Source organism: Somniosus microcephalus, chromosome 10, assembly GCF_052327205.1.
Source record: "Somniosus microcephalus isolate GS21.2 chromosome 10, FLI_Smic_1.0, whole genome shotgun sequence".
NCBI lineage: Eukaryota > Metazoa > Chordata > Chondrichthyes > Squaliformes > Somniosidae > Somniosus > Somniosus microcephalus.
Genome location: NC_140996.1, coordinates 159,888,508 through 159,900,855, shown reverse-complemented (window position 1 = coordinate 159,900,855; position 12,348 = coordinate 159,888,508). Strand labels below are relative to the sequence as shown.

Here is a 12,348-nt window from a genome sequence, read left to right as displayed (position 1 = left end):
AGCAGAAACAACTTCACCTCAATTTGCTGGCTTGAAGAGGTACTTGCTCGATTTAACACTACAGATCTGCTGAAAATAGTGTGGAATTTCAGGACAGTCCAGTTAATTTAGATAAAGCATTTAATCTTCATTTTTGAGCTTATGAAATCATCTATACATAGTATTGTCAACCAAATGTTTTGCAAGTGTTTGGAAGTGTTTTATTTTTATTTGACTATTCCTTGAATGTCAACTATTGCTATATTATTAACCTCATCTACTTGGATCAAGGATATTTTGTTTATTTCACATCTATTATATTCTTCAAGAGTGTAACCAAATATTCCTGAAACTCAGAGTAAACAGCTTATTTATGATTGTCTAAAATGCAACAAATACAAAATTCATTATGAAACAAAAATACATTTTTCAGACGGTCAATCTGTACCTCTTGATTCATTAATGCAGTGGCCAACTTCTGCACAGAAGATGTCAGTAAAGATGTTCCTCTTATCACTTTGCTCATTGCTGCCAGAGACTGATGGACGCTTTGCACCAGGTGAATGGCATTGTATTGTTCCAAGGCTATGAATGACTGGATTGGGGAGCCCTGCTTCTCATTTGGAGGGGATATCTTTTGGTGAATCAGTTGAGAGCCCTGGAAAGAAAATAAGGCAATATTAAAGGTAATAATAAAAAAAATTAAAAATACTTATTGAAAAATGTTAGTTTTCCCACTTTATAAAAGACATTTAGTGAATTTTTATGCTCAATTCATTGCTTAGATATCAAACACTGTGGGGCAATTTTATTCTATTGAAGGCAATGCAGAGTAATATTGGGCAGGGTGTAAAACCAGTGTTCCACCATGGGTTTCCCACCTGGCAAGATAGGTTAAAATTGCCCCCTCCAAGTCAGAAATAGCACATGTTAGATCTCTATTCTACTGTCCCAACAGTATAACCCCACTTTGAAGCAGGTCCCAGTTGTCCATGTAACATCTTATCCAAAAGGCAGCATCTCTGACAAAGCATCATTCCCTTAGTAGTGCACTGGAGTGTCAGTCTAGTGTATATTCTCAAGTCCTGGGTGGTGCTTTGTCACAGAATTATAGAATGATACAGCACAGAAGGAGGCCATTAGGCCCACTGTGCCTGTGCTGGCTCTTTGGTAGAGCTATTCAATTAGTCCCACTCCCCATCTCTTTTCCCATAGCCCTGTAATTTTTTTCCAATTCCCTTTTGAAAGTCACTATTGAATCTGCTTCCACACTTTCAGGCAGTGCATTCCAGATCACAATAACACGCCGCCTGAAAAAAATGTATCACTTCACACTTCTCTGTATTAAATTTCATCTGCCATGTGTCTGCCCATTTCACCAGTTTGTTGATGTCCTCCTGAAGTCTGCTACTATCCTCCTCATTGTTTACTACATTTCCAAGGTTCATGTCATCTACAGACTTTGAAATTATGCCCTGTATACCCAAGTCCAAGTCATTAATATATATCAAAAAGAGCCGTGGTCCTAATGCTGCCCCCTGGGGAACAGTACTTATACTTCCATCCAGTCTGAAAAACAACCGTTCACTACTACTCTCCGCTTTCTGTCTCTTCGCCAATTTTGTATCCACACTGCCACTGTCTCTTTAATCCCATGGGCTTTAATTTTGCTAACAAGTCTACTATGTGGCACTTTGTCAAATGCCTTTTGAAAGTCCATATACACATCAACCGCACTACCCTCATCAACCCTCTCCGTTACTTCATCAAAGAACTCAATCAAGTTAGTCAAACACAATTTCCCTTTAACATATCCATGCTGACTTTCATTTATTAGCCCTTGCTTTTACAAATGCTAATTAATTTTGTCCCGGATTATTGTCTCTAAAAGTTTCCTTACCACCAACGTTAGGCTAATTGGCTTGTAGTTGCCGGGTTTATCCCTCTCCCCTTTTTTAAACAGGGGTGTAACATTAGCAATCCTCCAGTACCCCCATATCTAAAGAGGATTGGAAGATTGTGGCCGGAGCCTTCACAATGCCCTCAGTAACCACAACTTTCAGAAGAGAGCTTTTTAAGAATGCTATCAATTTGACATTTCAGAACAAGTGCAAGGGGCAGCAGTCTAGTGCATTTTGATTTGGATTATATTTAAGATGTAAATGAAGATTATCTAACATGTACAATAAACACTGATCATTATTTATGAAAGTTATGGATAGGCTCCTGAATATGTAGCAAGTGACAGTGCTCCAGCGAAGCAGGATCTGCTGCCTGTTACTGGTCCTTACAATAAATTGACAATAAAAAAAGTAGGGAAATCCATTTTTATGTCATTTTGCAACCACTGATTACTATATGGTGCAAACCTTTCAAATAGAGGAGTTCATAGCATTATATACTTACCAACTGTTGCAGTTTATCATTTGTTTTACAGATCACATTAACAGCAGTTTCACATAGAACTGTAGTATTTATATTTTTATTTAATGTTTGTTGGAACATTACCAGAAAATAAAAGACAAATAACAAGAAGCTATTAATTGTATCTTTTGTTGTTAACAAACTCAATTCAAATTCTAAAATCAATATTTTATTTCTGTACAGCTGAAAGTTAACTGCTGCCCTTTCAAGGAAGAGTATTTATCTGCAATAAAGGTCAAGACTAACACTAGTGGTTAAACCACAATAAACAATCTCATCTATCTATCTATATATAGATATACTAGCTGAAGTGCCCGGCGGTGCTGAGGCTTTTTCGAGGGCATGTTGTTGTTGGAAGAGAGAGAGAGAGCGACTGGGGGGAAGAGAGAGAGCGACTGGGGGGAAGAGAGGGAGGGGAGGGGAGGGGGGGAGGGGGAGAGGGGAGGGGGGGAGGGAGGGGAGGGGGGAAGGGAGGGCGGGGGGAGGGGAGGGGGAAGGGAGGGGGGAAGGGAGGGCGGGGGGAAGGGAGGGCGGGGGGAGGGGGGGCGGGGGGGGAGGGAGGGGATGGAGGGCGGGGGCCCCCCCGAGGGTCGCGGCCCCCCCCGAGGGTCGCGCCCCCCCCGCGAGGTGAAGACCGCCGATTGCGCGCGCAGCAGGAGCTGAGACGCAGCGTCTCTCTCTGGCTCGGCCGGCGGGCCCGGTTGCCAGGGTAACCGTGACGCTGACCAAGCCCCGCCCCCGGGCCGAGCCAGAGAGAGAGAGACGCCGCGTCTCAGCTGCTCCTGCTGCGCGCGCGGCCCCCCCCCCCCGAGGGTCGCGGCCCCCCCCCCCCCCCCGAGGTGAAGACCGCCGATTGCGGCTGTGCGAGACGGCTGGCCGGGGTTGCCAGGGTAACGCTTGACGCTCAGCAAGCCCCGCCCCCCGGCCGAGCCAGAGAGAGACGCCGCGTCTCAGCTCCTGCTGCGCGCGCACCCTAGCGGCGCTGGGCTGAGGCTCGGCCCTCCAGCCTTCGAGTGGGGCCGGGAGGTGCCTAGCTCGGGCGTGGGTGCGGAGGAGACGCCGAGGCTTCTAGGCCTACCTGGAAAAACGGGGAAAGGTAGGAAAATTAATGAGATTAGATAAGTTAATTACTTTCTAAATCATTTTTTTAAAAAACAATATGTGTTTTAAAAGCAACGTTTTTTTTAAGACGCAGAAAGCGGGAAAAAGAAAGGAAAAGTTTGGAATCAAGATGGCGGCGACTCACCTCGGTTCAGAAGGATAAGGCCCGGCCACACACGCACCGATCGGCTCGGCGGCACACGCCAGCAACCCGGCGTACGATTGGTCGAGCTCGAGGTCACTCTGTCGCTAATGAGCGGATAATGAGATGCTAATGAGCGGAACGTTGAAGGTTTTTGGGATACTGCGGGCGCGATTTTAGCCCGGCCGAAATGTAAATATGCTTAAAACCGTCTCGGAAGCGTAAGCTTTCTTTGGAGGTAACGCGTGCGTAGGTACGCCCTGTAACTTTCGAGCGCATAGCCCGACAGACGCACAGGCGATGACAGACAGAATGACAGAATGACAGACAGAAGTACCGATTTATATATATAGACTAGCTGAAGTGCCCGGCGGTGCTGAGGCTTTTTCGAGGGAATGTTGTTGTTGGAAGAGAGAGAGAGAGCGACTGGGGGGAAGAGAGAGAGCGACTGGGGGGAAGAGAGAGAGCGACTGGGGGGAAGAGAGGGAGGGGAGGGGGAGGGGGGGGAGGGGAGGGCGGGGAAGGGAGGGCGGGGGGGAGGGGAGGGGAGGGAGGGCGGGGGGGGAAGGGAGGGGGAAAGGGAGGGCGGGGGGGGAAAGGGAGGGAGGGGGAGGGCGGGGGGGAAGGGAGGGGGGAGGGGAAGGGAGGGGGGAAGGGAGGGGGGAAAGGGAGGGCGGGGGGAAGGGAGGGGGGAGGGGGGAGGGCGGGGGGGGGAAGGGGGGGAGGGAGGGCGGGGGGCCCCGCCCGAGGGTCGCGCCCCCACCCCCCCCCCCGAGGGTCGCGCCCCCCCACCCCCGCCCGAGCTTCGCGCCCCCCCCCCCCCCCGAGGTGAAGACCGCCGATTGCGCGCGCAGCAGGAGCTGAGATGCGGCGTCTCTGGCTCGGTTGCCAGGGTAACCGTGACGCTGACCAAGCCCTGCCCCCGGGCCGAGCCAGAGAGAGAGAGATGCCGCGTCTCAGCTGCTCCTGCTGCGCGCGCGGCCACCCCCCCGAGGGTCGCGCCCCCTTCCCGAGAGTCGCGGCCCCCCCCCCCCAGAGGGTCGCGACCCCCCCCCCCGCCCGAGGTGAAGACCGCCGATTGCGGCTGTGCGAGACGGCCGGCCGGGGTTGCCAGGGTAACGCTTGACGCTCAGCAAGCCCCGCCCCCCAGCCGAGCCAGAGAGAGATGCCGCGTCTCAGCTCCTGCTGCGCGCGCACCCTAGCGGCGCTGGGCTGAGGCTCGGCCCTCCAGCCTTCGAGTGGGGCCGGGAGGTGCCTAGCTCGGACGTGGGTGCGGAGGAGACGCCGAGGCTTCTAGGCCTACCTGGAAAAACGGGGAAAGGTAGGAAAATTAATGAGATTAGATAAGTTAATTACTTTCTAAATCATTTTTTTTAAAAACAATATGTGTTTTAAAAGCAACATTTTTTTTTAAGACGCAGAAAGCGGGAAAAAGAAAGGAAAAGTTTGGAATCAAGATGGCGGCGACTCACCTCGGTTCAGAAGGATAAGGCCCGGCCACATGCGCACCGATTGGCCCGGCGGCACACGCCAGCAACCCGGCGTACGATTGGTCGAGCTCGAGGTCATTCTGTCGCTAATGAGCGGATAATGAGATGCTAATGAGCGGAACGTTGAACGTTTTTGGGATACCGCGGGCGGGATTTTAGCCCGGCCGAAACGTAAATACGCTTAAAACCGTCTCGGAAGCGTAAGCTTTCTTTGGAGGTAACGCGCGCGTAGGTACGCCCTGTAACTTTCGAGCGCATAGCCCGACAGACGCACAGGCGATGACAGACAGAATGACAGACAGAATGACAGACAGAATGACAGACAGACAGATCGACCGATTTATATATATAGAAGATAAAAACGGTCTGTCTTTCTGTCTGTCTGGCTATACAATCAAAAGTTATAGAGCGTACCTACACATGTGTTATATCAAAAGAAAGCTTATGATTATCGAAACCTCATAAGCGTATTTACTTTTTGGAATTGTTCAGGCAGTATACAAAAAACCTTCAAAAACCTTCAAAATTCCACTCATTAGCATCGAGTGATGTGAAGGTTGACCAATCCTACAGTTCATTCACCTGATGGTTGACCAATCAGTGCGTCACAGGCGGGTCCTAATCCTCCAGTCTCCCTAAACTTCGCCGCCATTTTTTCCATCCCCACAGGGACAGCAGCACCAAAACAAACCCCCAAATTCCGGCTCCCGATCCCGCTCCCGCCCCGCCGGAGCGGCAGGTAAGTTGGGCTCACTCGGGCCGTGCCTCGCAACCGCTCGGCCCAACACACACAGCAGTCGGGGGAGCGGCAGCAGCAGGCCGTCAGCCGCGCGATCCGCGGGGGAGCTCAGCTTGGGTCCGTCTCGGCCCGACAGCCCGGCCGCGCCTCAACCGCTAGGCCCCGCACGGCCGCTATCACAACGGCACCGGGCCTCAGGCGCTAGGCAGCGAGAGGGGAGGGAGGGGGAGGGGGAGGGGAGGGAGGGAGAGGACAGCACAGGGAGACCAGGAGAGGGACAGAGAGGGGGCACAGACAGGGGCACGGAGACCGTGTGGCCCAAAATTGCCCTGGAAACGCCGGGCTCCCCTGCTAGTACTATATATATGGAAAAAATCATAGCTGGAAATTTGTTACACTGAATACTTAAAGCCTGTAATGAAGTGAATATTTATCTGATATTTTGACGGCATTCAATGCCAAACTGCAAGTAAATATGTAGAAATTTTTCAAACGTAAAGCACAATTTCTACAATGTTTAATGAGGAATTTCTGAAAACTAATATAGGTAGACTATCCCTTATCCGCAATTCCAAAATTCGAAAGCCTCTGAAAACCGAAAGTTTTTTCGTGGAGCGTAACTAGAGTATTTATGGTCTATATTTATCCCACTATTTAATTTACCAAATTATTACTGTACAAATAAACTGTAATACTATTTATAGTCTTTATTTATCCCAGTCAGTGTGAATATTCATAAGGTTCGCTGCAGAAATATTAATGTGTTTGCTTACGGGGTGCTGCCCAGACCCCCGCTAGGGTGTTACATACTGATTCTGAACACCATTCTGAAATCCGAAAAATTCCGAATTCCGAAAAACATCTAGTCCCAAGGGTTTCGGATAAGGGATAGTGCACCTGTATTTGATCAAATCAATCAAATCAACTTTTATTGTCATTGTTAGTGCACAAGTGCAGCACAACGAAATGTAGGCTTGCGGCTCCCGAGAGTGTACAATTTGGATTAGGACACTTAAACATTCAACATACATTTATACATTTGGCTTGCAGTATATTAGCATAAATATGACTATAATAAAGTGCATTGGCAGATGTGCAGGCTTTAGTGTTTATTTGTGGAGTTCAGTAGGATGACAGCCCTGGGAAAGAAGACTAGAAAATCTTTCTTGTACTTCAGACTTTATTTAAAAACATCAGTGTGAAGCTCTGACGATAACTGCCAGGCCTCATTTGTATGTGATTGGTGGGCTGCCCATGCGATCGTGTTGGTGACAGGCAGCTCGCCTATTTGGAGGGTGGGATTTCTTACAAGCAGCTCACTCACTATTTAAAGCGAAAGGCCACTGACCTGAAACATTAACCCTATGTTTCTCTCTCCACATATGCTGCCTGATGGCAGTAATGTGCCAACATAAAATATGCAGCAAGCTTGCTGAGGGGTGACAGAGATAGTAAACTCCCACAGCATCATCCCCGGGACCTGGATTCAGTGTAGGAAACAGTCGCACACTTTACCTGTTGCTGGCTGCCTTCACAACAGGCTCTAACAACATTCTGTCTTCGCCTGGTAGCAAATGCTAAAGACTGCACTCTTCTGATGAATGCTTTCTCAGTTCACAGTCCAGCCACTTTCTTTTCATTCATCACTTCCCCATCCTGCTCACAAATCACTGCTTCTCTCTGAGGATGCAAACTATATGTAGAAGTCCCACACACATGCACATCCCTTTTCAACAACCACTCACCAACTCTCTCCCTCTCTTTCTGCAGGGCAAAATGGCTTGGAATGTAAGACTGACGAGCAAAACCGGGCGTGGACCAGTAAGCATCCAGGGTCTCACCAAGATGGAGCTGGCAGCCTTGGATATTGTCAGGCCATCAACAGCGAAAAGCATCAGCGATGGCGAGGCTGGGTGTGCATTCAGGGGGATACATTCGGCAGCGTGCCTGCCTATTACTTGTACTCGCTCTTTGACCTCAAGCAATTATACATTCAAGCAACTTGTCAACTTTATTCTACATTCATGTGATGATGCCAATCTGGGTTGGGGGAAGGTTTGAGGGGAATAAGTAGACCAAGTGAAGTGGTGGGCAATCAACTAATCCCCAGCATCTCTGCCTGAAAGCTGGTATCTTCATCCTCCCTCTTCTGCTCCTTCATTCAATTCCTCCTCGTCAGATGAGGAGAGGTCCTCTTGTTGTCATTCCTCTAAGTGCATTCCTCTTTGCACAGCGAGGTTGTGCAGGATGCAGCACACAACCATGATGTGACAGAATCTCTGTGGATGGTACTGCAGTGAGGTCGCAGACCTATCCAGGCATTGATACCATTGCTTGAGGAGCTCAATTGTGTGCTTGTTGATTATCTTGGTGGTCCCATGGACCTGGTTTTATCTCACTATGCAGATATGCTCAGGCAACGAAGAGATATCATGAGCCATGTGGAGAGGGGTAACCCTTGTCCTCTAGCAAATATCCTCTGACATTCTGAGACAGGTGGAATAGTGGTGGGGTGGGGCGGGGTGGTGTACGGTTAACTAGCACAAAATGAATACATTGTGACAGCAGCCGGGAAACCGGACACAAACCTGCATGATTCTGTGACTGTAATCACTGACCTGCACAATGAATGAAATCCTTTCCAGTTAATGAATGTTCCTGGCGTATTGTCAAGTGTCCTGATGGCTACATGTGTACAGTCTACTGCTGCATATTCCACTGTCTTTCATTCTGACTGCTGGTGTTCATTGGAATACTGATGTAGTCATGATGTAGAGGGCATTAATAACTGCTTTATGCATTTATGGAATACAGTCTGACTGTTGCGAGAAATGCTACCTGTTGCAGACTGGAAAGAGCGCAATGCAAAGGGTAGTGGAAGACTTTCACTGCCACAGGCAAAGCATGCCCAACTGGTCCAGTGGGCTGTAGGTCTTGCTGCAGGAGGCTGAGCACGTCTGTGACAGCCTGTCTGGAGAAACGCAGCCTCCTCATGTACTGCTCCTCAGACAATTACAGGAAAATAGCTCTATGCCTGTAGACACTATGGACTGAGTAAGGCCTTCTTCAAGCAGCAACCCCCCCCCCCCCACCTCATGTGTGGTCTCCTGAGAGGCACAACTCCTGCTCCTTGTGGTTGGTCTGCCATCTAGTGATGCTACTGCCGCCCCTGTTGCTCCTCTTCATGCAAGCAAACTAAAATGCCAAGAAAGACATCCATCTTAAGCTTTGTGCTTATTGAGAGTGTAGAAGCAGAAAAATTGTAGAAAAAGTAACTTCCAAGGTAAACTTTCCTGTTGAAATAGCAAACAGATACCAACAATCAGAGTGCTTGCAGGTGCGTGTCCTTTAAATAATGCTTTCAACTGCCATTTGGAAACCATCCCCACTAGGTTTTACTCAGTAAGTTCAGTGCTGGCCAGGTTTTTGTATGTTAATGATGATGTCATAGGACCCTGAATTGCATGTAGTAATGTTACTTATGCATGCTTCAGTTAAGATGATAGCAGGTGAATTCAAGCAGTAAGTCCTCCAATGCAATTTTAACTTCACTACCATCCATTCCCACTGGGCAGGAAGTTAAAATCACTGTTACAAAATATTGAAAAACATTCCATCAGAATAGCTGACTGAACAGCACTGACGCATGCTGAGAAATTAGGTACATAGTACACGATCAGACTGCAGAATTCAAATTCAGCTCACAGTGTCACAGATCTGGGCAGAAAAATATCAAGTCCCAGTCCAAACTTTTGGGAGAGGCTGAGGCCTTCAAGTTAAAACTTTAATGATGGCATTAAAATGCACAAAAGATAATTCAATGTATAAACATAATCATGTTATTATGAAATATACATATTTTTATTTATTTTGTTTATACCCATAAATTTGGACATTAAAAATTTCAGAAAGCTTTTTGAGCAATCTGTGGGAACCCAAAGGCCAAATTCCGCAAGCTGATGAAGGAGGCGTTGCTGGATCTGGTGCTGGGGAATGAGGTGGGCCAGGTCGACCAAGTGCTGTGGGAGAACACTTGAGTACGAGTGATCATTGTATCATAAGATTTAGATTAGCAATGGAGAGGAGCAAGGGACAATCTAAAGTGGAACTTCTAAACTGGAATAGGGCTAACTTCAATGGGATGCGAATGGATCTAGCCAGGGTAAAATGGAACCAAAGACTGACAGGAAAAACTGTAACGGAACAATGGGTCATCTTTAAGGAGATGTTCCAAGTACAGGCTAGGTACATTCCAACAAGAGGGAAGGGTAAGGGAACCAAAACAAGGGCTCCTTGGATGACAAGGGAGATAGAGAAGATGATGAAACAGAAAAAGAGGGTGTATGATGCATGTCAGGTGAATTCTTCAAGGGAGAACCAGACCAAATACAATAAGTTGAGTGGGGATGTGAAGATGAAAATAAGATTGGCAAAGAGAGAATGAGAGAGTAGAATAGCGGTTAACATAAAAGGGAACCCAAAAATCTTCTACTGGCATGTAAACAGCAAGTGGGTAGTAAGAGGTGGGGTGGGGCCTATTAGAGACAAAGAAGCCCTTAATGTATGCAAGGTGTGGAATGTGCGTATGTGTTTTATGAGATGGCCATAGGTCTTGGATGAGCATTGGGCATTGGGGTTTTAAGACCCTCTGGCCATAGAGTGAGGTTGAGATGGAGGGATGGAGAGGTATTGAAAAACAGCCACTCACCCTGACGACCCGAGTGAGGTCATTGAACTTTTTGTGACATTGTATATGGGTCCTGGGAACCATGCTCCTGGAGGAGACGTGCTGAGCCACCTCCCTCCACACTCTTCTATAGTCGCACGGCAATGGCCTCCTGCCACTCTCTACTTCCACCAGCCTTGCTGCAGCTACTGGGGCCCCATTACGGAGGAGCGGTAGGGTGGGAAGGGGGCAAGTGGGCAAGGGAAGGAGATCACCCTCGAAGGGCAAAAAGTAGGAGATCTGACGAAATGCTGGAAATGTTTTTATTAAAGGCCGAGGTTCGTGTAATAACTTTTGTTTAGTGTTTTGGCCATTATCTCCAGGTTGTGAGAACCAGTTATGTTCATTAATGATTTTTTGTGTTTGTTTCTATTAGTTTGTCATGAATAAATGACACACACAGAGTTTGTAAAATAAAAATGTTGTTGTATTGAAAATGTACATGTTTGGCCTTTGGAATCATTGCTGCCTTGGCCGGCTATATGGGTTGCGGGTTGCTTTCCATCATGTTGTTCTCCATGCCAGAAGCCATTTCCTGAGTAGGGGCCTAGAAGCGGCTTGTTATCAGTCTTTGACAGATGGCCCTTGCAGTTTCAACATTGTGGGCCTCCCTCCCGCCTTGGTGCTGCTGCTGATCATCCTCCTCCTCTTCCTCCTCCGGTGGTGCAGCAAGGCCTGGTGGTATTGGCTGGGTCCTGAGGATTGCAAGGTTATGAAGAAGGCAGCAAACAACTATGAAGAGGGAGACTCGCTCAGGCGAGTACTGCAGGGCTCTTCCCGAGTGGTCCAGACAGTGGAACCATTGCTTGAGCACGCCGATCGTCTTCTCAACGATGTTCCTGGTGGCGAGATGGCTCTCATTGTACCGCAGCTCAGCAGGGGTGTTGGGGTTACGGAGCGGTGTCATCAGCCAGGTGCAGAGTGGATAACCCTTGTCCCCGAGGAGCCAACCACTTGGCTGATGCGCTGCCTGGAAAAGCTCTGGCACACCATTCTGGCGCAGGATGAAAGCATTGTGGGTGCTGCCAGGATAGCAGGCATTGACAGCGAGTATCAGCTGTCTGTGGTCACAGACCAACAGGATATTTAAGGAGTGGAACCCCTTGCGGTTTCGGAAAACCTGCATTCTCCTGCGGTGCCCGCAATGCCACATGGGTGCAGTCAATGGCGCCCTGCACCATGGGGAAGCCCGCTATCGTTGCAAAACCCAATGCGCGTTCATGCTGTTTGGCCCGGGTCACCGGGAAAGAGATGTACTGGCGTCTCCTTTTATAGAGGGCATTTGTGACCTGCCAGATACAGCAATGCACCGCGAACTGGGAGATATTGTCGATGTCCCCAGTAGCTGCTTGAAAGGAGCCGGTGGCCTAAAAATTCAGCGCCACTGTGTCCTTCAATGCCACCGACAGAGATGTCCTGGTCCTCAGTTGAGGCTCCAGATCTGGCTGCAGCAGGCGGCAGAGCTCAGTGACCACCTCCTTGCTGAAGTGCAGCCTTCGCAAACACTGCTCCTCAGGCAAATTAATCACAGAATCACAGAAACCCCACAGTGCAGATAGAGGCCATTTCGGCCCATCGAGCCTGCACCGACACATATCCCACCCGATCCCCATAACCCCTACACCAACACATATCCCACCCTATCCCTGTAACCCCACGTATTTAATCCCCCTAACACTAAGGGTCAATTTATCATAGCCAATCAACCTAACCTGCACATCTTTGGACTGTGGGAGGAAACCGGAGC

At 48.6% G+C, this 12,348-nt stretch overlaps 1 protein-coding gene across 6 annotated transcripts in view; it reads right to left on the bottom strand.

The window, feature by feature from the left end:
- Positions 1 to 12,348, bottom strand: part of dync2h1 (dynein cytoplasmic 2 heavy chain 1) — a 996,931-nt gene that overhangs the window by 92,206 nt on the left and 892,377 nt on the right. For all 6 annotated transcript variants that reach the window (XM_085999037.1, XM_085999042.1, XM_085999039.1 and 3 more), the window contains one exon: positions 428 to 637. In XM_085999037.1, coding sequence (XP_085855163.1) covers positions 428 to 637 — 210 coding nt within the window. The remainder of the gene's footprint in view (positions 1 to 427; positions 638 to 12,348) is intronic.